The 25,888-nt window shown below is 55.6% G+C and overlaps 2 protein-coding genes across 4 annotated transcripts; one reads left to right on the top strand and one right to left on the bottom strand.

The window, feature by feature from the left end:
• The first annotated feature begins 1,247 nt into the window (after window positions 1-1,247).
• On the top strand, window positions 1,248-13,613 carry Map3k6 (mitogen-activated protein kinase kinase kinase 6). 3 transcript variants are annotated; one of them, XM_052718009.1, is made up of 29 exons: window positions 1,248-2,124; window positions 3,538-3,677; window positions 3,770-3,793; window positions 4,027-4,217; window positions 4,335-4,503; window positions 5,476-5,582; window positions 5,994-6,164; window positions 6,279-6,391; window positions 6,728-6,887; window positions 7,070-7,232; window positions 7,310-7,417; window positions 7,554-7,603; window positions 7,693-7,788; window positions 7,921-8,008; window positions 8,089-8,222; window positions 8,541-8,668; window positions 8,888-9,024; window positions 9,681-9,786; window positions 10,263-10,420; window positions 10,521-10,713; window positions 10,800-10,938; window positions 11,233-11,389; window positions 11,511-11,687; window positions 11,931-12,036; window positions 12,255-12,417; window positions 12,507-12,619; window positions 12,700-12,773; window positions 13,053-13,129; window positions 13,351-13,613. In XM_052718009.1, the coding sequence occupies exons 1-29, from the start codon at window positions 1,782-1,784 to the stop codon at window positions 13,439-13,441; spliced, it is 3,876 nt and encodes a 1,291-aa protein (XP_052573969.1). In that variant the 5' UTR covers window positions 1,248-1,781; the 3' UTR covers window positions 13,442-13,613. The 3 variants fall into 3 exon arrangements, 1 of the variants encoding a protein (XP_052573969.1); XR_008213874.1 differs by lacking the exons at window positions 12,255-12,417; window positions 13,351-13,613 and having other exon boundaries at window positions 12,507-12,773; window positions 13,053-13,102; XR_008213873.1 differs by lacking the exons at window positions 12,255-12,417; window positions 13,053-13,129; window positions 13,351-13,613.
• A 130-nt stretch (window positions 13,614-13,743) lies between these two features.
• On the bottom strand, window positions 13,744-23,751 carry Sytl1 (synaptotagmin like 1). Its single transcript, XM_052718011.1, has 15 exons — window positions 23,655-23,751; window positions 21,487-21,715; window positions 19,967-20,115; window positions 19,660-19,735; window positions 19,536-19,581; window positions 18,793-18,865; window positions 18,453-18,547; window positions 18,182-18,295; window positions 17,915-18,081; window positions 17,533-17,629; window positions 17,059-17,217; window positions 16,712-16,790; window positions 16,514-16,613; window positions 14,436-14,641; window positions 13,744-13,965 (listed from the first exon to the last, which is right to left on the bottom strand). Exons 2-15 carry the CDS (start codon window positions 21,675-21,677, stop codon window positions 13,826-13,828), a joined length of 1,692 nt encoding a protein of 563 aa, XP_052573971.1. The 5' UTR covers window positions 21,678-21,715; window positions 23,655-23,751; the 3' UTR covers window positions 13,744-13,825.
• Between the last annotated feature and the right edge of the window lie 2,137 nt (window positions 23,752-25,888).

Here is a 25,888-nt window from a genome sequence, read left to right as displayed (position 1 = left end):
AGTCCTCCGATTGTCAGTGCGCTTATCACTCCTCACAGCTTCCGTGCCTTAGCGACCTTATTGCCAACCGCCACTGCTTCCTGGTCCAGACTGTAACCCTTTCCTGGCTCTCAGGACTTTTTCTTACTAGGGAGAAACCACAGAAAACAGAGCAGGAACATTAGCTTCAGCTCTATGCAAGGAAGAACTGCTGTTGTAGTTTTCTGTTTGTTGGTTTGGTTTTCAAGACAGAGTTTCTCTGTGTAGCCTTGGCTGTCCTGGAACTGGATCTGTAGACCAGGCTGGCCTCCAACTCAGAGATCTGCCTGCCTCTGCCTCCCGAGTGCTGGGTGGGATTAAAGTCTAGCTCCACCGCTGGCTCCCATTTGTTTCTTGTAAAGTGTTTTCCACCCTAAGCTCTGAAACAGGCCAAGTTTTCCCTTTCTATTGCTTCTTGCCTGTCCCAGTGGCTCAAACCAAGGAAGCCATGGTTTTCTTCCATGAGGCAACAGGGCTGTGAAACAGAGGCTTCCTACTATTTGTCTGTTTGTCCAAAGCCCCAACATATTCTTTAAATGTTTTTAGATTTATTTATTTTACGTGTGTGAGTGTTTTGCCTGTAGTATGCATGTGCATCACGTGTGTGCAGTGTCTATTCAGGTCAGGAGAGGGCATGTAACGACAGTTACAGATGGTTGTGAGCCACCTTATATACGTGAGCGCTGAGAACCAAAGCAACAGATGCTTTTAGCAGCTCTCTCTCCAGCCAAGCCCCGCCATTAAGAACAGAGGCAGCAACATGGTCCTAAGAATCTGACACATAGTCCTAAGTTTGGATCAACCTCAAATTCCCAAAGTTCCCAGTTCCCAAGTTCAGGGTCCCCTAAGGCTTATACCAACTCATTCCTTAGTCACTAATTCATACTAGGAAGTTAAAGGATCTTGGTGAATTTGAAGCTGGGATGCTCTTATAACCCCAAAAAGATGGAGCTTCTGAAGTTCCCTTCAAAGAGAAGCTAAGAAGTTTATAATGGAAGTGCTCCTCAGTCCCATGGTCAAGTTTTGGGTAGACCCTAAAGTAAGCATAGCTTCTCTGCAAGCAAGGCTCTTGGGAAAGCAGCCCGTCAAAGTTCAAGACATCAACCCTCTACCAGCATGAACATTACATGGGACACCTATTAGTCACAGTGTTTTACCCCCGCCCCACCCCTTCCCACCCCCTCCTTGTCCTGAGATCCATTCATTCACCGGATCCCTGCAGGGCGATGGCCCTCTTGTTGCCTCTCCCTGGCCGGGTCACACATCTTAAGAGCGCCTGCAGTGAGCAGTCCACAGAGTTTGGCCCGAATAGGGGCACAGGCTGTTCCGGAAGTGGACAGTGTCAGAGGTTCTAGCAGGAGAGGAGGGAGGGAGAGTCGCTGGGGAGCCGCATTGCCCCAGGGCCGAGGGTGGAGCTTTCCCAGTCGGGAAAGGGCTGGGCCCAGCCTACATGTGAGGGCAGAGCAGTGACTGCCAGCACTCCCTTGAGAAGTCTGGGTGTCGCATACTGCCGATTGAATTCCCAGGATCCTTCTGTGACCCGTGAGCCGAGGATTACTGGGTCCTCTAGATTCCCAGAACCCAGTCCGGTATTGCGGATCTGAAAGGACCGTGAAAGTTTGAGCAAAGATTTCTCTCTGAATTTCAGATTTCCGGAACAGGACGTCCAGCCCATCTCCGGATCCCGGCTGGATCCACATCCCCAGCCTCGTGCCCTGTCCCGGGTCCCTCGCGCCCGGCGCCTGGCGCCCGAGCGCCCCCGCATGGCGGGGCCGTGTCCCGGGGCCGGGGTTCTAGAACGCGCGGGCAGCTGCTGGCAGGACCCTCTGGCGGAGGCGCTGAGCCGGGGCCGCTCATCCCCCGCGGTCTCAGGTCGGGGCTGCGCGCGGAGCCGGCCGCTCAGTGTGGTCTACGTGCTGACCCGGGAGCCCGGGCCCGGGGTGGAGCCCGGCGCGGGAACCGAGGCAGAGCCGCTGCCGCTGCGATGCCTGCGGGAGGCCTGCGCTCAGCTCCAGGGCACGCGGCCACCCCCGCAGCTGCGCAGCCTGCCCTTCGCGACGCTGGCTCTAGGTGACACCACGGCGCTCGACTCCTTCTACAACGCGGGTGAGCCCCTGGGGGGCGGGGCTTGAGCTTGGGCGGGGTAAGGGGGCGGAGCTCGGCGACCCCTGACGGGGCGGGCGTGGGTATCACATCTACGGCGTCTATGGTAAACTAAAGCAGGACTTGAGATGGGGCTGTGACAACAACAGGGGCATGGATGTGGGTTAATGGATTATGGACGTGGCGGGGCTCGAGCCTGGATTTGGGAGTCCAGGCCCGGCTTCTGGGCGGGAGTTTAAGTAGTCTCCGGTCGCAAGTGGGGCGGGGCAGGCGAGCTCTAGGGGCGGGGCTGAGGGAGGAGACAGAGCTGTGGTTCTCTGCGTAGGCCGAAGAACGCGTTTTCACGATGATCTCACGTAGTATTTAAGTGAATCCTGAGATGGTGCTTGGTCTAGGGCAAGGGGCCGTCTCTACAAGGTTGGGGTTGAGAAGTCCTAGCATTACTACATCCAAGGATCGGGCTAAAGAGGCGGGAAAGGAAGTCCCGAGACAACTCGTCGGGACTGGATTCTAGGAGAGAGAATCTCTTTGGAGACTTGGGAGTTAGAAGAGAATGGGCGGGGCAGGGGTTGATGGGGGGGGGAAGGACGAGGCGGCCAGAGGCGAGGTCAGAAGGCTATTCCTCTCCTTCCCACCTACCCGGATGCTCCACCCATCCATTTGTTCATCCCAGAGCCAGGGAACCGTGTTTCCTGGACATCTGTGAAACTCCAGCTTAAAAATGAAGGCTGACCCGAGCAGATCACAGATACAGTCGTGGACTCATCTGCGTTGACTCATACAGTCCCTCCCTTGCAGACACTGTCACTTAAAGATGGCTGGATTCAGTAAGCTACACAAACACACATAAACGCACAGTATTGTCTTTACACACCCTGGCTTCAAGGATGGAGAGATGGCCCTGCAGTTAAGAGCACTAGCTGCTCTTCCAAGGATCCGAGGTCCCTAGCACACACATGGGGTGGCTCACAGCCACCTATAACCTCGTCTCCAGAGGATCCAATACCCTCTTCTGTCATACGCTCACACTGACACACACGTGTATATAAATGAAATAAACCACAGAGAGAACTAGAGAGAGAGAGAGACAGACAGAGACTAGGTTGAGGAGCCAGAGTATAGGACTTCTATTTGCAAAGTGCCTGTCTCCTCCATAACCCGGAACTGCTGAGCTGGAGCACCCTCATACATCTCCTTTCTGGGGCTTCCAGGCTCTCAGTGGGATGAGGGCCCTTGGGCATCTTCTGTAACAGCAGCAATACAAGGATTGTGAAAGCGTTGGGAAGCTCTCTAGAGTAGAGCTGAACGTAGCAGGAGGGGCAGGCAAGGCGGCTGAAGCGGCCTCCATCTCCAGGCTCCTTCCCCATGGAGCTGTGCTGTGCATCAGCACTCAGGCCTACACCTCTGTGTCCACAGATGTGGTGGTGTTGGAGGTGAGCAACTCCCTGGCACAGCCCTCCCTGTTCTACCACCTCGGCGTGCGGGAGAGCTTCAGCATGACCAACAACGTGCTCCTCTGTTCCCAGGCAGAGCTCCCCGACCTGCAGGCCCTGCGTGTAAGTGGCCAGATGGGTGGTGGGGACAGAGGTAGGATTGGGGGTATATGGTCTTCCCAGAATGCCAGTATCTGATTGTCTGCCTCCTGCAGGAGGATGTTTTCCAGAAGAATTCGGTGAGCAGAATTTACCGTTCATACTGTGTTGTGACCTCTGACCTCCACTAATATTCCCAGCTTCTTCATTTATCTCTGACATCCGTGTGACCCTCTGTTCCATGTCACATCCTCTCGTAAAGTGTGGTCCTTTTCTTCTATTCCTATATTCCTTAGTACTAACCTCTGAGCGGATGCTAGCCCTCTGCTGACCTGTGGGTGATCTCCACTGATTGCTGCCTTCTTCCCACCAGGACTGCGTCGGCAGCTACACACTGATCCCTTATGTGGTGACAGCCACTGGCCGGGTGTTATGTGGTGACGCAGGCCTCCTGAGGGGCATAGCTGATGGGCTAGTACAGTCTGGGGCAGGCACTGAGGCCCTGCTCACTCCCCTGGTGGGCCGGCTTGCCCGCCTGCTGGAGGCCACACCCACAGACTCTTGGTAATGGGGCTGACAAGGAGGGGGCCCCAGGAAGAGGCTGATGAGGGTAAAGTGGGCTAGGGCTGAGGGACAGACCCATCATTCTCTCTCCCTCCCTTCCCCGGCCTTGGGCATCAGCGGCTATTTCCGGGAGACCATTCGGCAGGATATCCGGCAGGCTCGGGAGCGGTTCAGTGGGCAGCAGCTGAGGCAGGAGCTGGCTCGTCTGCAGAGGAGGCTGGACAGTGTAGAGCTGTTGAGCCCGGATATCATCATGAATCTGTTGCTGTCATACCGTGATGTACAGGTGTGTGGTGCTCTGAAAGGCCGTGGCATTGGCTATAACTCCAGCACTCAGGTGGTAGAGTCAGGAAGGGCAGTAGTTTGAGGTCGTCCTGTTTACAAGCAAATGTGAGGCCAGCCTGGGCTACAAGGGATCCTGTGTCAAAACCTGACTAGGAAAGTGACAGAGACAGATCATTGTTGGACAGGCATTTGTCGCCAGGTAAACCCAAGGTCAGCTCCTGGCTGAGCCTCGCTGATGGCTTTAAGAAAATTGCCAAAGCTCTCTGAGCCTTCATTTCCTTATTTGTTTTAGTGTTATATTTTTAAAAATAGTCTCACTGTGTATCCCTGGCTGGCATGGAACTTGATATGTAGATCAGGCTGGCCTACATATCCACCTTCTTCTGCCTCCTGAGTACTGGAATAAAGGCATGTCTCACCACACCTGACTTGTTTTTTTTAAGATGTATTGTATTTTTTAATAGTGTGTATGTATGTGTGAACTGAACTCTGGTCCTCTGGAAGAGCAGCAGGCACTTTTAACTGCTGCCAAGCCATCTCTTTAGCCCACATTTTCTTATTTTTGAGGGATGATGATGTCACTGCCTTACAGGGCATTTGTGAGATTAGAAACACCCAGTACGGGGTGCACAATGAGTCTTCCATGGAAGGTACGGTCTGTGAATTTGCTTGGCCTGAGAGAGGAATAGAAAGTCTTCAGGGGATGGGGAGGAGGGTATCAGGAATGGGACAGGATAAAGGCTCAAGATTTTTCTCTGCCAGGAGTAGTTACACACACCTTTAATCCCAGCACTTGGGAGGCAGAAGTAGACAGATCTCTATGAGTTCAAGGCCAGCCTGGTCTACAGAGCAAGTTCCAGGACAGCCAGGGCTACACAGAGAAACCCTGTCTTGAAAAACAAAACAAAACAACAACAACAGAGATCTTCCTCCTTGTCCAGGGCTCCTCACGGCATGCTTGTTCCCCCCACAGGACTACTCGGCCATCATTGAGCTGGTGGAGACGCTGCAGGCCTTGCCCACCTGTGATGTGGCTGAGCAGCACAATGTCTGCTTTCACTACACATTTGCCCTCAACAGGTGAGTGGTGGAGCAAGGCTTGAGCCAGACTCACAGGGCCTCTGTGGCCTGTTCTCTGCCCAGCAAGAACATTATTATCTGGAACCCCTGCTCCTCAGGAAATTTGCTGACCTGGGCACTAATGTCAAGAGGTTCCTGTCAGCCTGGGTTAACGCTGCATGGTGGGGACAGACGAGGTGGCATCCCCCTTGATAGGGTCATAGCTGTCCAAGGTCCTACCCCTTAGAGTTATTTGCAACTAGAAAACACTTCCGCCTGTGGTCACTAACTCTAGAGATGAACACTGGCCAGGATCAGTATCCTTTGAGGCTTATTAATATTAAGCCCCTAGAAGAGTCCCATCTGTTTATGGTCTAGGGGGTCCCTGGACTGGGTGAGTCAGAGCCATCAGCCCATTTTCCTCTGCTTTAGGAGGAACAGGCCTGGGGACCGGGAGAAAGCCCTGGCTGTGCTCTTACCACTGGTACAGCATGAAGGTCCCGTGGCACCCGATCTCTACTGCATGTGTGGTCGCGTCTACAAGGACATGTTCTTCAGCTCTGGCTTCCAAAATGCTAGGCACCTGGAGCAGGCCTATCACTGGTAATTCACACAAGAGACTGGGTAGAGGGCTTAGGCAGGGGGGTGAGGGATGGGGCTGTGGGCATCCACAGGGCATCCATCCAGCCCTGCATCCCCCGCCCCACCTGACTCCAGGTACCGCAAGGCTTTTGACGTGGAGCCCAGCCTGCACTCGGGCATCAATGCAGCGGTACTCCTCATGGCCGCTGGGCAGCATTTTGAAGACTCTGAGGAACTCCAGCTGATAGGTAAACCCTGCTGCTAGCCCACCGTACCCAGCACAGGGTCGGAGCGGCTCGTGGCAAGGGAAGAACCCCGGGCAGCAAGAAGCACTGACTCATCAAGACTGATCTGCTCGTAATCACACTGGAGGCCTCAGAAGCCTTTGAATCCCACGTTGTTCCCAAGCCCACACTTGTGATTGTCACACTGGATTCCACATCTACTTGTGCCCAAGCTCTCACATGTACTACCCAAGATCTTGCCACACCTACCTTGTTGCCCGATCTACATTCATGTCCCCACTCTGGTGCTCATACTCACTCCTGTACCTACACTCACTGGAGCCCGTGCCCCTCCCCCAGGCATGAAGCTGGGCTGCCTGCTAGCCCGCAAAGGCTGTGTGGAGAAGATGCAGTATTACTGGGATGTAGGATTCTACCTGGGAGCCCAGATCCTCGCCAATGACCCCATCCAGGTGGTCCTGGCCGCGGAGCAGCTGTACAAGCTCAATGCCCCCATATGGTAGGTGGCCCCTTCTTCATTCCTGCACCTATGACCATTGGCACCCCCCAGTCATGACCCCAGCAGGGTGATACCACTGCCCATGGTACCCAATGCCCTTGCGATGACTCCATGCAGCCAGGCGGCGGCGGCACCAGCCGGCGCCTGGGCTGCCTGAAGCCAAGGCTGTGTGTATGGTTCAGGTACTTGGTGTCAGTGATGGAGACCTTCTTGCTGTACCAGCACTTCAGACCCACACCAGAGCCCTCCGGAGGGCCCCTGCTGCGAGCTCACTTCTGGCTCCACTTCTTGCTACAATCCTGCCAGCCTTTCAAGACAGCCTCTCCTCAGGAGGACCAGTGCCTGGTGAGCCCAGAGGGAGCCAGGGACCCAGGGAAGAGGCATGTGAGTTCTGACGGATCCCTTTCCCCTGCTGCTGAAAGGTGCTGGTGCTGGAGATAAACAAAGTGCTGCTGCCTGCAAGGCTGGCCATTCAGGGGACAGACCCAGTGAGCGCAGTGACCCTAAGCCTGCTGGAGCCCGAGACTCAGGTGAGCTCCCTTTGAGTCCCTTCACCCACTGCTATCCATCCTTTCTCCTACCCTCTCTAGTCCCAGCACCTCCACAACCGCCCCCCAAACCGCCCCCCCCCAAAAAAAAAACCACACACACTCTTTCTTCTCACAGGAGGATTCTTCCAGCTGGACCTTCCCAGTCTCCTCCATCTGTGGGATCAGGTGAGAGGCGGACCCTTCCGGCAAGCCCCTGCACCGCCAGGCCCCTGCACCGCCAAGCCCGGCACTCACAGGCCTCTCTCCTTCCTTAGTGCCTCCAAGCTGGACCAGCGCTGCTGCTTCCTCTACGCGCTGCCTCCGGCCCAGGATGTCCAGCTGTGCTTCCCCAGTGTGGAGCGCTGCCAGTGGTGCGTCCAGCCTCTTGGAGTTGGGGCTGGGATGCCCCGTGGGGTGGGGGGCTGAGGGAAAGGAAGCCAGCCTGGGCTCTTAGGGGATGGTTCCTATCCAGATTGCCCGCTCCACTTGTTTGCCCTCCTCAGGTTCTGTGGCCTAATTCAGGTCTTGGTGATGAACCCGGATTCCTCGGCACCCACTGAGGAGGCAGAGGGCGCAAGGGAGGTGCTGGAGGTGAGGCTATGGAACTGGGGGGTGGAGGAGAGCCAAGAGGGAAGGACCCAACTGAGCCGGGTATCCTCTGTTCCCCTCAGTTTGATTATGAGTACTTGGAAACTGGTGAGCGGCTGGTGCTGGGCAAAGGCACCTATGGGGTGGTGTACGCTGGCCGTGATAGGCACACGAGGGTGCGAATCGCCATCAAGGAGATTCCGGAGCGGGATAGCAGGTGGGGTTCATCGGTTCACGAAGGACCTAGGGCTCGGGAGGGTGGGCATGAGCAGGTCAGGTGTGTGTATGTGTTTGTGTGTTGGGGGAGACATGAGAACTGAGCAGCTGTGGGCATGGAAAAATGGCTGGTTAGTGGTTGTACTAGGGACGGTGGTCCTTACCGTAGAGCAGATGAAAGAGACATGTGGGCAGGGGTGGTATAAGGGTAGAAAGTTGATTCTAGGAGCTTCTGGGAGCTTGGTCTCATGGTACAGGACTGTGGGGGTGGTTATCTCTGCTCACATCTTGCTCATCGTTCTCTCCTCTACATTCCCAGGTTTTCCCAGCCCCTGCATGAAGAGATCGCTCTTCACAAACGACTGCGCCACAAGAATATAGTGCGCTATCTGGGCTCTGCCAGCCAGGGCGGCTACCTCAAGATCTTCATGGAGGAAGTGCCTGGAGGTACGGCCCTGCGTGGGAGAGGAGTGAAACCTGAGGTGTGGGGTGTGGGAATGGAGCCAGACAAGGGTGGCAAACCCCAAGGGGAAATGAACTCTAGCGTGGGTGGGTGTCGCCTAGAATTAGCTGACAGGGTGGGAATGGGTGTGCCTGGGCCTTGGGCAGACGGGTGTGAGTGGAGTAAGTGGGTACCAATTATAAACCTGGATTGTCTCTGCCCAGGCAGCCTGTCCTCCTTGCTTAGGTCAGTGTGGGGACCCCTAAAGGACAACGAGAGTACCATTAGTTTCTACACACGGCAGATCCTGCAGGGACTCAGCTACCTCCATGAGAACCGCATTGTGCACCGGGACATCAAGGTCAGCCCTGTGGCTGGTCCACTTGGCCTGCTGGGTGTGGGGAGACACTGTGCCAGACCGAAGCTGGCAGTTTGGAGTGAGAGGGCACACCTGTGCAAAGGGTGGGTGGGGTCTCCCAGAGAGAGCACACCTGTGCAAAGGGTGGGGGGGTCTCCCAGAGAGAGCACACCTGTGCAAAGGGTGGGGGGGTCTCCCAGAGAGAGCACACCTGTGCAAAGGGTGGGGGGGATCTCCAGAGAGAGCACACCTGTGCAAAGGGTGGGGGGGATCTCCAGAGAGAGCACACCTGTGCAAAGGGTGTGTGGGGTCTCCCAGAGAGAGCACACCTGTGCAAAGGGTAGGGGGGATCTCCAGAGAGAGCACACCTGTGCAAAGAGTGGGGGGATCTCCAGAGAGAGCACACCTGTGCAAAGGGTGGGGGGATCTCCAGAGAGAGCACACCTGTGCAAAGAGTGTGTGTGGGATCTCCCAGAGAGGTTCGTTAAAGGAGGAAAAGTCACAAAAGTCACATCTGAAGCCAGATCAGACACCAGCTCCTAGAAGGGCCTATACATGGACAGCAGGGGAGAACACGAGAGGCTGGCCAGGAAGTTCGGGTCTCAGGATGGGGTGTCTAGTTTATCTCAGGGGCCAATCCCAGTGTCCACTTCAATCAGGGGGACAACGTGTTGATCAACACCTTCAGTGGGCTGCTTAAGATTTCTGACTTTGGCACCTCCAAGCGGCTGGCGGGCATCACACCCTGCACAGAGACTTTCACAGGTAACGGGGTGGGGGTCGGACTCTGGGAGACTTCTGGGGAATGGAGTTTCCTCTGGGTACAGAGTTACAGTTCTAAGGGTGAATGGAATCTGGGGACAGGTGACTAGATCCAGGGAGAGGTGGTAAAATCTAGACTCCCAGGTTGGAGAACTGACGAAAATAGGTTTGGAACCTAAAATGGATGTAAGGCTGTGCATGCTGGGGGGTAAAAGGAGGTTGGTGAGTTTGTGGGGAGCATGGTGAACTATCATGTACAAGTCAGACCCATCCGGCGGCTGATGCAGTCTTTGAACACCATGCAGCCTAGCTTAAAGAATGGAAGCTTGGCAGGTGATGGAGCCCAGGTGGATGATGAAACTCGAGATAGGATCTGATGCACCCACCATTTTGAGGCGACAGGTTCAGCGTGGGTGCAGGCGGCCAGAGGATGATGGAGAGACTTGAAGCTTAGATTGCTATTGTTCTCCGTGTTCTAGGGACTCTGCAGTATATGGCCCCAGAAATCATTGACCAGGGCCCACGAGGCTATGGAAAGGCAGCTGACATCTGGTCTCTGGGCTGCACCGTGGTTGAGATGGCCACAGGTCGACCGCCCTTCCATGAACTAGGGAGCCCGCAGGCCGCTATGTTTCAGGTGAGTCCCTCTGGGGTGTGGCCTATGGAGGGTGGGTGGAGCCTGATAGGGCCTTGAACACAGCTAATCTCGGGCTTGTCCTATCTGCCCACCTCCACAGGTGGGCATGTACAAGGTGCATCCACCAGTGCCCAGTTCGCTGTCAGCTGAGGCCCAAGCCTTCCTCCTTCGAACGTTTGAACCAGACCCTCGCCTCCGAGCCAGTGCCCAAGAGCTGCTGGGAGACCCCTTCCTGCAGCCAGGGAAGAGGAGCCGCAGCCCGGGCTCTCCCCGGCATACTCCCCAGCCCTCAGGTGCTGTGAGCGGGGAAGAGAGTGGACACAGTGGAGGGCAGAGGTGCTGAGGCCGTGGGAAGACTCATGGCTTTTTCCTCCCTCAGGCACCCCTTCCACCGGTTCCAGTCCTTCAGCTGACTCAGCCACCCAGTCTCAGACATTCCCAAGGCCCCAAGCACCCTCTCAGCATCCACTCAGCCCCCCAAAGCGCTGCCTTAGTTATGGGGACACCAGCCAGCTCCGGTGAGTGCCTAGGGTCCTGGAGTGGGTTCCCTTCATCTGGTTTTGCCTTTCTATTCATTTCCTCCAGAAAAGACCTCCCTGGGTCTCGAACACCCTGACCACTTACAAGGACAGCATCTGTTACCTCCTGCCCTCTCCCAGATGCATGTTACCTTCACTCTGCCCACCCCCAGCAGGGCTTAATTTCTGTTATCCCCGTGAAGTAGGCATAAAAGAGCCAGGATTCAAACCCTGCGGCAGAGGTGGCTGCAAGGCGTTGCCCACCCTCTGTCTGACGTTCCTCATTTTGCCCAGTGTGCCTGAGGAGCCCGCAGCCGAGGAACCCGCATCCCCCGAGGAGAGTTCAGGGCTGAGTCTGCTGCACCAGGAGAGCAAGCGGCGGGCCATGCTGGCTGCGGTGCTGGAACAGGAGCTGCCCACACTAGCAGAGAATCTACTGGAGCAGGAACAGGTGGGCGGCCCGCCCCAGCGCCCCCTGGTGGTCAGGCTGGGATAAGGCCTGATGGCCCACCAACGAGCATCTAGGTTGACTGCGGATGGGAACACCCACGGACGCCCCTTCTTCTTCTTAGGATTCTAGACTCAGCAGGAATCATGTGGAACAGCTGCTTCGCTGCCTCGGGGCACAAATCCACACTCCTAACCGCCGGCAGCTGGCCCAGGAGCTGCGGGCCCTGCAAGCTCAGCTGCGGACCCAGGGCCTGGGGCCTGCACTTTTGAATGGGCCGCTCTTCGCATTTCCAGAAGCGGTGAGGAAGCTTCTTCTCAGTTAGGGCTGTGCAATAACAAGTCGTTATTGCAAGGACCTGATGTTCCAGGATTCTATGACTTCCCGGGAAGAAGCACGTCTGTCCAGCCCTGGATTCCCAGTCCCGCCCTTGACCCCAAGTCCGCCCACCTCTCTGCAGCAGATTTTCTAGGGCTTTGCAACTCAAACCCCACCTCTGTTTGAGGTTCAGACTATCTCAGCCGCGCCCTCCCTTCCTCCCCAGGTGAAGCAGATCCTCCGCAGACGCCAGATCCGCCCACACTGGATGTTCGTGTTGGACTCGCTGCTCAGCCGCGCGGTCCGGGCGGCGCTGGCAGTGCTGGACGCAGGTAGGTGGGGTTGGGGCCCGCCAGCCGGCCAGTGGGGGTGTGGCGATGGTGGGTGTGGCTCTGGGGCGTGGCGAACATAAAATTGGGTGGTTGGAGGGTTGGGCGGGAAGGACCCTGATTTGCACTGTTTGGTCACTATCTCCTTCCAACTCCCGGGCCTTCTGGGGTCCTAAATGGGCGTCACGCTCACCTTGAGCTCCACCCACTCGAATTGACAGAGGTGGAGAAGAAAGCGGTCCCACCGAAGTCAGAGGAGTGGAGTAAAGGGGAGTCCCAGCAGAAAACGCAGGAGAGCCAGCAGCTACACGGCCAGCTCCGGCCAGAGCAGGGGCCTCCACCGCTGACCGTGCAGCTGGGCCTTTTGCGGGCTGAGACTGACAGGTGAAGCCTCTTGGAATCACCCAAATAAGCTGCTCAGGCTTCAACCCGCGGGTCATTCCATTCTACTCCCACCCCCCACCCTCCCACAGGCTTCGAGATGTCCTGGCTGAGAAGGAACGTGAGTGCCAGGCTCTGATGCACCAGGCCCTACGTGGGGTGCATGCAGACACCAGGACTTACGCCCTGGCTCCAGAGCCCCCAGGTGAGCAGACCTGACTAGGGAAGTGGAAGGCTACTTCTAGCAGAGGACACCTTTGGACTCATCACCTGACTTGTTGACAGCCACTGTCTCAAAGGACCAGAGCCTGGTGCAGTGGCTACAGGAACTGAATGTGGACCCAGCCACCATCCAAACGGTGAGCAAGTGTGTGCTGGATGTCCCTGACCCCCCCAACCAAAGGCAGCATCTCTGTTTGTCTTCCAGAATTCTAAAGGTTTTCCCTGCGGCAAAGACTTTCCATACTGGAAAAGCTCTTAGTAGGCTCCTCTCATTATACAGACGGGGAAACTGAGGCCACAGGGGGAAGTAACCTGCCTGAGAATTTTAGTAGGTAGAAGCAAGAACCTGAGTTTCAGGTTGTATCCTTTTGTAACTTTATCTTTACCTGTTTCTGTGGATCTTGGTTCACAACCAGCTCCTGAGTCATAGCTTCACCCTTCAGACCCTGCTCACCTGTGCCACTCAAGATGACCTCGTCTATACCAGAATCAGGTACGTCTTGGGTCCTCCAGGGATGAACCATGCACACTTGGTAGCAACACACACGCACACGCACACACGCACACACGCACACTCACACACTCTCAGCTGTGAGCCTGCCTTGAGTCCCCCCTGCAAACTACAGGAGAACCAAGGTCCCCTATGCATAGTGATTCCTAAAGAGAGAGCAGTCCTCCTTCTGGCTGAATTACATTGATCCCTGATGTCCCCAGGGGAGGGATGGTGTACCGAATTTGGAGAGCCATCTTGGCACAGCGAGCAGGAGCCACACCAGTTACCCCTGGACCCCGGGAGGCTGAATGATGGTGTCAGGACACAGCCACGGATGGATGGACAGAGAAGACACAAACGGCTTCTGACACACCTGTCCAGCCCCCAGGAGCAGCTGCAGGACCCAGGCTGGTGGAAATAGCTAGGGAGGCACCCAAGGACACTACATACAATCAAAGACTATTAAACAGAACACTTGCTGCCATGCTTGTCTGGGCAACTTCAGAAGTGTGTATGTGGGGGTGGGGCGTGTCCAAGGAGCAGCCCCTTGAGGTCTCCATTTCCGAGGGACTCTCTTTCAGCCCCCGAGCTCTTTCCTGCTAATGCCTTACTACTCAGTAGCTCCGTACACAGACTTTATTGACTCCAGCCATGGGATGTGCTTTGTATGGGGGTCCACAGAGGGGCTTGACCGGGCTATGCCCTGGGGACCAGGTTAGTTCTGAGGGGCAGAAGGCCATCCACCCATTCACAGGGCCGCTCCAGGAGTGCCTGCCACAGCTGCTTTTCCTCAGGTGTGGAATCCATCCAGGGCACTTGGAGCCCATAGCTGCTGCCTGGATGTGGGTGGGCCAGAGTGGAGGATATTGTCACCTTGGACACCTCAGATCCCCCAAATAAACTTTCTGGTACCAAATTATGCACTACACCCAATCACCCCCAGCTCTTTGCAGACACTTTAAGAAAGGGACAGTTTAATTAAAGGCGTGCTAGTGCACGCCTTTAATCCCAGTACTTGGGAGGCAGAGGCAGGCAGATCTGAGTTTGAGGCCAGCCTGACCTACAAAGTGAGTTCCAGGACAGCAGGGCCATTGCACATACACACACACATACACACACACAGAGTTATAGATAGATACACATATATGTGTGTACATATCTCTAAGTATAATATATTACACACACACACACACACACACACACACACACACACACACACACACACACAATGGGAAACAGTGTCCAAGGCCACCCATAGAGCCCATGTCTCCAAGCTTGGCTCCACTCAGGGCCCTGCTCTGCTCACCTGTACCAAGGCTGAGGCGTGTGCCCCCCAGCTGGCGATTGGCCAGGGCCCCATGGTCCCACAGGGAGAGCTCAGCACAGGCTTGGCGTAGGTCGGCAGGCCCGAAGCCATCATAAACCATGGTGTGGTTGAACACAGGGCTGAGGCTTCGCCGAACCACTCTTGTACGTTGGCGGCTGGCCCGGCTGTCATCAGGCAGCACTGAGCTGTGATAGGTGAGAAATGAGGACTGGTATCAGGTGAGCCACCTCTTGACACTCCCTAGCTAAGCCAGCCAGGCACCATGCTCCCCTGGCCCCTGCCTGAGACCAGGTCTCCAGCCCTCTCTGTTTTGAGACCTTTACACCGATCTTTTCTTAGTCGTCTCTCTGTTCTGAAACTGATAACTATTCACGGGATCCCGGAGAGAAGTCTCTAAAATGCAGTTCTGCTATTTCCTGGCTTGATGAACACCAGTATTCCCTGCCCCCACCCCCTTTAATTTCCAAAGCCTCTGAACCATTGTGCAGAATGTTACTCTGATGTACAATAACAACAAAGACCAAATGGGAACCCAGAATCAGAGTGGCCTACCTCCGTTTTACTCCTCAAGGTTGAGGGAACACCCAGAAACTCTTAGAGGTTCTCCAAAGCTTACTTTGAAAACCACAGGGCTGAGGGGTTAGCTCAGTGGTAGAACACTGGCTTACTGTGTAGTCTCTGAAGCATTTCAGTCCCCAGCACGTTGAAAGACAACTACAATCAACCACTGAATTACAAGTTCAGGGCCGAGCTCCATAGCTTGTCCCTCCAAGATTTCCAAGAAGGGGCCCTTGTGGCCTTTCCATCATAGGAAGCACTATGGTGCACAACCTCACAGAATGCAGCCTGTAGTGGCTAATTTTATGTCAGCTTGACACAGACTAGAGCATGGTTCTCAATCTTCCTAACGCTGTGACCCCGTAATGCAGTTCTCATGTTGTGGTGACCTCCCAACCATAAAATTATTTTGTTAATACTTCACAACTGTAATTTTGCTACTGTTATTGATCATAAAGTAAATATCTGATATCGTGATCCTCAAAGCAGTTGTGAGCCAGGTTGAGAACTGCTGGGCTAGAATCATCTGAGAGGAGGGAATCCCAACTAAGAAAGTGCCTCCGAGCTACCAGGCAATGGTGGCACACACCTTTAATCCTAGCACTGGGAAGGAGAGGCAGGTAGATCTCTGTGAGTTCAAGGCCAGCCTGGTCTCCAAATTCAGTTCCAGGATAACCAGAGCTGTTATACGGAGAAACCCTGTCTCAAAAAAACAAATGCCTCCATAAGATCAGGCTATGGGCAAACCTGCAGAGCATTTCCTTAATTACTGGTTGATGGGGGAGGGCCCATCTCATTGTGGGTTGGGCCACCCCTGAGCTGGTTGTCCTGGATTCTATAAGAAAGCAGGCTGAGCAAGCCATGAGGCAGCATTCCTCCATGGCCTCTGCATTAGCACCTGCCTCCAGGTTCCTGCCCTGTTTGTGTTCCTGTCCTGGCTTGCTTCAATGATGGGCTACAATGTGGAAGTGTAAGACAAACCCTTTGCTCCCCAACTTGCTTTTTGGTCATGATGTCTCATCACAGCAATAGAAACCCTAAGACACAGCTCCTCAATTCCCCTGACTCCAACTTTTTTTGTAAGACAGGGTCTTACTCTATGGTCTTGGCTGACCTGGAACTGACTATGTAGACCAGGCCAGCCTGGAACTCATAGAGATGCACCTGCCTCTGGCTCCCAAGTGTTGGGATTAAAAACACATGCCACCATGTCTAGCCTAAACTCTTATTTTAAGACAGGGTCTTATATACGCTGTGTAGCCATGTATAATGTATGACCTTGAATTGATCCCTCTGCCTCTACTCCCAGTTTCTGTACTTTGTGGGGATCCAACCCAGGACCTCATGTGTGCCATGCCCAGCCCAGCCCCTAACTCTAATCCTTTGCCCAGCTGATCACTTCCACCCCTGCTCAAGTTGACTGATCTTGGGAGGGACAGGTTGGTCGGAGGTTGGGAGCAGAAGGAAGATATTGAGTGACATGTCACACTGCCTCTCACCATTGTATGTAAGTGTCCAGGGATCCTGGCCGCAGTGGCACGAGGCCCTGAGCTTCCTTCACCCAGAAGTGGAGCTCTCCACTCAGAGGCTGGCCTCCTCCTGTGGGGACACGCCAGTTCAGACCACCACCTCATGGAACAGATCTCCCACCTCCCAGGGGCCTGTCCAGCTTGGCTTCTCCCAGAACAGTCACTTACCCTCTGAGCCGGCAGGGACGTACTTGAGGGACAGAGAGAGCAGTCCGCGGCTGGGGAGCTCATCGGGAGATGGAGGAACCTGAAAAAAGCCGGGAATGGGCCTGTCGGGCTAGTGTCTCAAGAGGCAATTTGGATACCGTGGTTAGGAGAAGAAACGAGTTGAGGACAGGGTGTCCACTGAGGACCTCAATGGGCAACGCTCCCAGGGAAGGGGCACCCTGGCTGGCAAGCCTTGCCTAATGATAACAGCCAGTATGAGGCCCAGCGAGGCTCTGGGAACGGTCTGCAGGTGCCTGGTGGCCTGTGGGGTAAAGGAGGAATGTCTGTGACCACACACCAGCCCTTACCCGGGGCTGCAAGGGGAGCCAGATAGCCTTAGAGTCCCAGTTCCACGTGTCTAGGGGCACTTCGACCTCTCCCAGAAAGATGTTGCGACCCAGACTTTCGCGGTGCCACACGGACAGGCTCAGTATGCGGCCTGGGAGATCAGCCTGCTGGACCGGATGCTGCGGACAGGAGGTAAGTTTCAGTGGAGTGCGCTGGAGGCCCTGGCAGGGCTGCGGCACACCTGTTGACTGGAGCTGGTCTCACCACACTCCCTTCCAGGATGGGATCCTGATTCTGGGTTAGCTAGGGTCTCTCTATCACCGCCCAGCACAAATTGCCAGCCTTGGGATTGCGACCAGAGGCGGCCCCGTCATTCCTCTCACAGAACAAGGCCCAGAGCCTCCCAAGATTAACCAGGCGGACCCTGCCACTCACCCTGTAGCAAAGGGCACCCTGTTCATTTGCACGGGGAGACAACACCCTCATCGCCTCACCCGCAGAGTCTCGTTGAAGATCGGGTTCAGATTCCGTTTCTTCACCGACGTCTTGCGCTTGTTCTGCTTATCCGGGAGGAGGTAGGTTTTCACGTAGCTGGGCGAGGGAGGTGAGGGCTGGAGGTAAGGACGGGGCTCTTCCAGAGCCTTCGTCCAGCTCTGGGGACATCCCCAGCCACCATCCAGAGCACAGCGCCCCGCGCGGAGGCCTGGTGCTAATCAATTAACAAGCATCCAATTCAGCACACCTCCCGTTAACATCAGCTTGCCCATTTTGAAGAGGAGGAAACTGAGGCCAAGGCAAGTTGAGTGGTGGGCTGGGTCTTGGAGTGCCCTGGCGCCCCCAAGTCCCCTGCAGCCCACCTGTAGGGTAGGCACTCACGGATCGGAGCGGCGACGCCGGGCGGCGGCCAGCCCCTGGCACTGGATCACCTGCACTCGCAGCTCGGCAGCGCCAGGCTCGTAGCGCAGCGCCAAGTGCACGGAGCCCCGCACCTGTACCGTGCCAGCCTCCGCTTCCCCCGACAGGCTCATCAGGCTGCCGCTCAGCTGCGGGGGGCGGGGAGGGGTGGGAGGTCAGGGTCCCAGGCAGGCTTCCCATGGCGGGACTTGCCAGGGCACCCCGCCCAGCCCCTCCCTAGTCCTTCACCGTGGAGGAATTGAGGCTGGACACAGAGGAGCTGCTGCTGAGCATGCGGTCGAGGGAAGGGCCGAGCCCTGGGGCCTCTTCCCCATTCTCCTGGATCTCGGGGGTCACCCTGATCTGGGGAGGGGAGAAAAGTGACAGGGTACTCTCTACTTCCCTGGACCTCCCTGGACCATGCAGGTGTCGCTGACGGTTCCCATTCCCGGGGCAGGCACACTCTAGGTCTGGAATCCGCTCCCGGTCTTGAGAACAGCCACTGGCCACTCCCGCCTACCTGGGCTGGCGATGGCCAGGACTCCTGCTCCGCCCTCTGCTCAGGATCCAGCGCTGGGTCCGTCTCTGCCACCTGCACACCCCCTTGGCCGGAGGCTGGAGTGGAGCACAAGCTGCTGAGAGAGCCCCTCTCTTGTGTGTGTCTGTCCCTAAGCAAACCTGGAGGGACTTGTTCACAATTCTGGTCACCTGTCAGCTTCAGGCCCCAGTGGTGACCTGGGGTTGCCCATTGGGGGTGGGGGTGGGTGAGGGGAGAAGAGGAAGGTGAACACACGGGGGTTGGGGGTTGGGGTCATTAAAAATTGCCTCCGACTGCCCCAACGTCTTTTGCTCCCACTCACCTTCCTGGCCCTGGGGCTCCTCCTCATGATCTGAAGCCTTTGAGGCTACATATGGTGAGGGGAAATCTGGTCCCTGAAGAAAGCAAAGGGAGGTCATGACGGGTGGGAGGGGGGGGGTTAATGAGGAAGGGGTCAAGGGTTATGCTAGGGTCAGAGGTCAGAGACGCCAGCCTGTGCACCTCAGTGTTGGAGTAGGGCTGCCCTCAGGGCAGGGCTGGCTACCAGCTGCAGGACCAGTCAGGCCTGTACTTCACACCCTGGCATCCCAAGGCCGGTCCCTCCTGACTTGCCAGCCTGAGTTCAGGTGGTGGGGGCCATAACAGCTGGGTCCCTGGCCTCAGCCTCACCCACCTCAGCCCAACCCCAGTGTTTCAGTAGTGGGCTGGCTTCACGTCTCCTGTGTAGTTGAGGGTGACCCTGAACTCCTGATCCTCCTGTTTCTACCTCCTGAGCTCCAGGATCACAGGTGTTCCCCTGGTTTATGAGGCGCTGGGGGTCAAACCCAGGGCTTCCTGCATGCTGGGCAAGCACTGTACCAACTGAGTGACAGCCTTATTCTTAATAGCTGCATTTACAATTGCCTTAGAGGCTTGGTCCAGGCCACAGGTTGATCCAGTCGGTGAAGCTCTGAGCAAGACAAGACTTGTCCAAGTTCCCAGGAATGGGGGTTCCTTCCCTGGTATTTACCCCATTTGGTACCACAATGCGCTTGCTATTAGCTCACCCAGTCACTGGGTACTCACTTGGGTCTCACTGTGCCTCTCTGGAGCAGCCATCTCTATGGAGACCCTAGAAGGAGAGAGCCGGGGTTTTCAGGGCTGGGCAGTTAACTGGCACTCCCCACTCCTCTCCATGCTGCCTCCTCACCTGGACTCTGGCTCTTCCTCAGTGGTGTCTTTCCCAGCAGCCTCTGCCTCACCATCACTTCCCAGAGCCTGGTCCCCTGGGCTCAGGTGAGAAATTCTGTGAGCCTTCATTATCCGGAAGCCCCATACTGGCCATGGCCCACGGGAGATGCCCATCCACTTCCTATAGCCCACAGAGGGGCAGCGCTACTCAGACACTCAGTGTGGGGGCAGCCAGGACTGGAACCCAGAGCCTAGTCCTGCCCTGTTACAGTCTGCACCCTTGGCTTCCAGAAGCTCCCCCTCCCTGCCTTGAGGTCTCCCCTCACCTCTGGAGCTCTTCTTCCTGCGGATAGAGGCCCTGACAAGATCAGACCCAAAATGGGCATGGCGATGGCGCTGGGAGCGTGCTTCTTGGAACCAGTCCCCTGTCAGGATCTTCAGCTGCCCGGGGTCTGCCAGCGAGGCTCGGAGCTTGCTGGAGGACAGTGGAGGACACAGCTGTCACTATTCACCCAACCAACATCCCTGACCCCCACTCTGGACTAGGGCCTGGGGCTCAACAGCAAATCACACTTGATCCTTGTCCTGGGGTCACTCAGGCTACTAAGGAGACAGAATCCAGAATAGACAAGGACAGTGATGGAGGTAAGGGGGCCTTTTGTGTGAATCATTTCTCTCTCTCTCTCTCTCTCTCTCTCTCTCTCTCTCTCTCTCTCTCTCTCTCTTCCCCGAGACAGGGTTTCTCTGTGTAGTTTTGGTGCCTTTCCTGGATCTCGCTCTGTAGCCCAGGCTGGCCTCAAACTCACAGAGATCCGCCTGGCTCTGCCTCCTGAGTACTGGAATTAAAGGCGTGCGCCACCACCACCCGGCACAAATCACTTCTTAAAGGATAAACTGGAATTCTCCAGGTTGAGAGGCATAATCATCATTCATGAAGTAGTTATCGTGGGCCATGCCTGATAGTTTATTTGTTGCACATGTACATGTAATGTATGTGTGGTCTGCATGCATGTGTGTATGTTCCCATGTATGTGGAGGTCAGAGCTGGTTGGCCCACCCTTCTCTAGCTCAGCTCTCTCTACCCTATATATTGAAGCAAGACCTCTCACTTGAATCCAGAGCTCACCGATTTGGTGAGCCTAGCTAGACAGCTTGCTCCAGGAATTCTCCATCCCTATTACCCGAGTGCTGGGAGTACGGGTGCGCCACCATACCGCCCTGGCATTTATGTGGGTGCTGGAGAGCTGAACCCTTCCTCAAGCCTATGCAGTGAGCGCTTTACCCACGGAGCCATCTCCCCGGCCCCTTAGCTCTGTTCTAGCTGAGGAAGGTGAAGTTCAGGGTAAAGGCAGCCGCCCAGGTTTACACAGCTGTCCCAGACAGTGCTCATCACTCTTGAGGTCCTGTGCCTCTGCTGCTCTTCTGGGGAGAAGGGACATCTTAGGCTTCGAAGAGCATTCTGGGATTGGGAAGCTCCGCATGGCTATAGCACGTTCATGTGTATCTGGGTGGGGCTTAGAGGAAAATGAATGAGATGGGGCGCCGACAGGGACCCATCAGGGTGACCCGTGGACACACAGGCTCTGGGAAGGGTCCAGCAGAGTATTAAGGACAGGTGGTGTCTGTCCACCAAAGTGTCCTGTCCCAAGGTGGTGACCAGAGTGGGAAAGCCCAGAGATAGGGAGGCTTGAGGAGGACTTGGTACGGGTTTGGGAGAAGTGATGAGCTCTGAGCTGGCCAAGGTCAGTGGAGACCAAAGGGTAGAGCCAAGGACCACCCAGACCCAACAGGCAGCTTCCAAGGACCCAGGATCCCTTCCTTCTGGCTGGTGGCTGTCCTATCTCACCTGACCCGCCCCTCCTCCAGTTGGCGCAGGCGGGTATCTCGTTTGAGAACATCAGCGATGGCCTCCTGCTCCTCCTCTGTCAGGAAGCTGAGGTCCAGCAATCCCTCAGCTTCAGATTCTGGCCCATGTGCCATGGGGAGGGGGGGCAGGGCCCAAAGCCTCTCCTGAGATGTGTGGCCTCTCTGGGGCATCAGCTGGGGTTGTGCCCCAGCTGGGCATATGTAGCTTCCTGGGGGATAGACCAAGGGTCAGTGTCTTCTCAGATACACAGCACATCCAAGAACCAACTGCCTGTTTTCTCCCAAGCACACACCTGAGTAATAAGGAGCAATCAAAGGAAGGCCAGGTCAAGGTGAGGTGGGGTGTGGGGGATACACTCAAAGAAGGCTACAGAACACGTATGCACATACCCCTAAGAACACATGGAGAACTGCAAGCCAGTACACACTGATACATGTACCCACTGTTCTACACACAGTCATTCGGGAACAAGGATACCTGGACAAAGACAGGCAATGTACACACATCCCCATGACAGGAGTGTGCACACATACACAAGAGACCGAGCCCAAGGGCTGCGCACAGTAATTCTTAAACCTGCACACAGTGTGTGCACACAAAGGAGACAAGCACCCACTCAGGTACAAGAATAAGTCCCTGAATATCCACAGATCTCTCTGGCCTTCCTCACACACACTGCCCATTTAACCCGGCTGTGACCTCCTTGAAGCCAAGGACCGCTCATTCCCCACAAAGTCAGTACTTTGCACACAACATAACCTGATTCTTAATGAAATGCAAAAATATACCTGCACAAACATGTAAGTGCACACCCAGCCTTCTCCACCACTCATGCTTATACCCCTACCCAGGGAGCCTCCCAACCCAGCCTGCCTCTGCCTTCGCCTCCCTCCACCCCGCCCTGGCCCATTTGGCCTTCCTGTCTGAGGCAACCTCCTCCCCAACCCTCACCCCCAACTTCCTCCCCCCCGCAAGGTAACCGCAGCACCCAATTCCACTGAGGCCACCCGCCCTGGGATTCCCCGACAACAGCCCATCAGCCCTGCCCTCTTGCTTGGAGATTTCTGAGCCCCTCTGATTACAGGGCCTCCCCAACCCCCAAACTTGGCTGGAGGCCTCAGCTGGCTAAACAACTCATGCCTAGGCACCACAGCCACTCCGGAAGGAAAACATTGCCAGCTGAGAGGGGCGTGTGGACGTGGCAAGGGCCCAGCACTCAGAACTGGCGCTGGCCTGGGCCCACTGGGCACTCTCTCCTCTCCTTCCCACCCCTTCCATGCCAGGCCTCCAGGTGGGGCTGAAGTGGGACTAGAACAGCTCAGGGGCGGGTTCTGGCTTGTGCCTGTCTCCTCCTGCCCCTGCCGACTCCCGGCTGAGTCAGTGTCCAAGCATAGAAAGCCAGCCTCCTCTCCTACCCTGCTTTCCCTCTGGGGGTTTCTGTACATCTGCATCTCCATAGCCCTGGGCAGATGCCTGTACACCGACAGTGACTATTTCCCTGAATGGCTGTGCTCGAGGTGCGTGCTACGAAGCCAGCTTGGGACTCTCCTGTGGCACGGTGGCTGAGCATTGCTGTGTTGTGTTAACTGCTGAGTTAACAGGGTAGACATGTCTGCATCTAACACGGAACCAAAGTGCTGTGTTGTTGTGTAACTATGCCTTACAGGGTGGGGTGGGGGGCGATGGTAAGTGCAGTGACTTTCTGGGAGATAGTGCCGTGTGGGTGTATGCATTTCTTCCTGTGTGGTTGGCCAGCTCAGGCAATGTTGTGGTGTGTATCTAGAGCCCCGGGGACCACCCGATGTGTCTGTGTGTGAAGGTGGAGGGACATTTGGCAGAACTGGGCCTGGCCTTGTCTTACAGGTCTGCTTGGTCTGGGCTGTGAGCCTCCAAGCCCGGGTTCTCTCTACCTCAATTTCCCTCTCTTTGAGAAGCAGGTCAAGTGCCTGGTGCCCCTACCCTGTACTAACATCATGGGACAGACCCTTTGGTGATACAAAAAAAAGTATGTCAATCTGCCTGGGCAGGCCAGAGTCATAAACTTGCTCGAACTTCCCCCACCCCAAGCTCCCAAGGTGCCAGAGTATGCTCAGGACACCAGGTGGCAGTGCCCACCCCTTAGACCACTGGCAGGGGAGGTGTGTTACCTGTAGGGGTCCGGAAGGGAGGACAACCTCCAAAGCAACTCCAGCTCTCCAGGAAGGCGTTTCAGAGCCCAGAAGAGCGGTGGGGACTAAAGCTGACTCGCCCAGCTGCAGCTGCCCCAGCCCTGAGGAGGTGGAGGAGGAGGAGACACCTCGGCAGGGCCTGGTGCAAAACCGGGCCTGGACTGCAGCTCCCCAGGTGCACTGGTGCAGCCACAGTGCTGTCAGGGAACCCAGGGCCAGGTGTGCGGGCCCCTGTGGCTGGGCCCAGCTGGACTGTAGATTTATCCTGTAACTGAAGCATGCCTCACCTGCAGAGCTAGCTCGGGGCCTTGGCTGGCCCATCTGTGGACTGGGTAGCAGAGCCGTTCTGCCACAGAGGGCCAACCAGAAACTCTTGGGAAGCAAAGTTAGAAACTTTTCTAAGAACTACAGAAACGGGAAGATGAGAGAGTTGCCACTAGGCAACCTAGGCCGGAGTCCTGGCTCCAGCACCATAAGGCTTTGAGCAGGTGTCTTAACCCCTCTGAGCAATCATTTCCTTCTACGCAAACTGGAGAGTGGAACCCAGAGACATACAGGTGGCACACAGGTGCCTGGTACAGATGGCATGTCGTAGGTATGTGCCAGGTATCCTCTCTCCAACAGACCAATGCCCATGGCCATTTTAGCACCTGAGCATCCATGTTCACAGAACCATCCATGTCTCCTCTCACCCCCAGGGTGTTTGAAGGGCCCCGGATTCCAGTGCCAGCCGAGGAGCCCAAATTCTCACCTTCGAGTACACATCCTGCTCAGGAGAATCTATTTTGGGTCTCAGAGTCCATGGCTTTTGGGATCATGATGTTCTGCAGCTATCCACATTCTGGTCTTAGACACTAGAGGTCACCTCTATGCTTTTGTGTGTATAAAGCTTTGACTACATATATGTGTGTAAAACACACGAGTGCCTGGTGCCCAAGGGAGCCAGAAGAGGGCGTCAGACTCTGGAACTAGAGTTATAGATGGTTGTGAGCCACCATCCTGCAAGAGCAACAGGTGCTTTTAAGTGCTGAGCTCTCTCTTCTATCTCTCCCGTGCCCCCCCCCCCGCGCCTCCCCCTTCCCCTTTTTTTTTGAGACAGGGTCTCTCTGTATAGCTCTGGCTGTTCTGGAACTTACTCTGTAGACCAGGCTGGCCTCGAACTCAGAGAGATCTGCCTGACTCTGCCTCCCAAGTGCTGGGATTAAAGGTGTGCACCACCACCTGACCTTTAGCCCCCTTTAAAAGTTTTGGTTGTTTTTTTTTTTTTTACATTTTATCTGTGTGCATGTGGAGTTCAAAAGACCTCACAGGAGTCTCCTCTCCTTCCACCTTTCTGTGGGTTCGAGGGATCGAACTCAGGCCGTCAGTCTTGGCTGTTAAGTGCCCCAACTCTGAGCTTTGTCGGTCTTCAAGCTTGCTTGCTTTTAAATGTTTTTGTGTATGGGTGTTCTGCCTGCGTGTATGTTTGTGCATTAGAGGTGTGCTGCCTGGTGCCTGTGGAGGCCAGAGGCGGGCACTGGACCCCTTGAACTGGAGTTACAGATGTGAGGTACCATGTGGGAGCTGGAATCCGTCCTCCGGAAGAGCAGGCAGTCTTTGCTAATTGCAGTCGCCCCTCCAGCCCCACTTTCTATGGATTCATTTTCATTTTGGTTTGATGGTTGTGAGCCACCATCCTCTGGAGAAACAGTCAGGGCTCTTAACTTGTGAGCTACCGCTCACCCTCTGACTTGTTTCTGCCAGTCTTATTTTCAGTTTCTTTTTCCTTATCTAAGTTGGTTGATAATCATTTTTGGTTTTCACCACTATTGAGTGACCCCCGATTCTCAGATAATACATGTACAGGGATGGAGGCAGCTCAGGGAAAGCATGCATGGATATGTGCTTCCACGGTGTTCCTTGTGGGAGTGGTCATCCCGGTGGCCACCTGCACCCTCCTCTAACCTCCCAGCACCCCTGGAAGGTATCCAATCTTGCCTGTTTTCAGGCCCAAGTGTCTTTTCTAGGTGAGCTCTGCTGACTTTTGGGCCTCTTGCTTCCCCTGAACTTGGACAAGTCACGTGGGTGCCCATTTCTTCATCTGCCACATGGGCCTGATAGTGTCTGTCTTACAAGGCTGTTGGGAGGTTCCATGCCCGCAGCTCTGTAACAAGGGCCAGTAAGGAGGAAGCGTTTGAGTGCTGGGGGTGGAACCCAAGGCCATGCTCGACAAG

This window comes from Peromyscus californicus, unplaced genomic scaffold (genome assembly GCF_007827085.1).
Source record: "Peromyscus californicus insignis strain IS unplaced genomic scaffold, ASM782708v3 Scaffold_5__1_contigs__length_169319896, whole genome shotgun sequence".
NCBI lineage: Eukaryota > Metazoa > Chordata > Mammalia > Rodentia > Cricetidae > Peromyscus > Peromyscus californicus.
This window is presented reverse-complemented; position numbering and strand designations above follow the sequence as displayed.

Bases quoted from the DNA above. Each gene is read 5' to 3' on its own strand.
- Map3k6 (XM_052718009.1), top strand. From the start codon at position 1,782: ATGGCGGGGCCGTGTCCCGGGGCCGGGGTTCTAGAACGCGCGGGCAGC. The intron at 4,504-5,475 runs GTGTGTGGTGCT...TTCCCCCCACAG, and splicing joins TGTCATACCGTGATGTACAG to GACTACTCGGCCATCATTGA. The intron at 7,604-7,692 runs GTGAGAGGCGGA...CTCCTTCCTTAG, and splicing joins TCCTCCATCTGTGGGATCAG to TGCCTCCAAGCTGGACCAGC.
- Sytl1 (XM_052718011.1), bottom strand. From the start codon at position 21,677: ATGCCCCAGAGAGGCCACACATCTCAGGAGAGGCTTTGGGCCCTGCCC. The intron at 16,614-16,711 runs GTAAGTGACTGT...GTGTCCCCACAG, and splicing joins CGTCCCTGCCGGCTCAGAGG to GAGGAGGCCAGCCTCTGAGT. The intron at 13,966-14,435 runs GTGAGCAGAGCA...ACCCACATCCAG, and splicing joins ACGCCTCAGCCTTGGTACAG to GCAGCAGCTATGGGCTCCAA.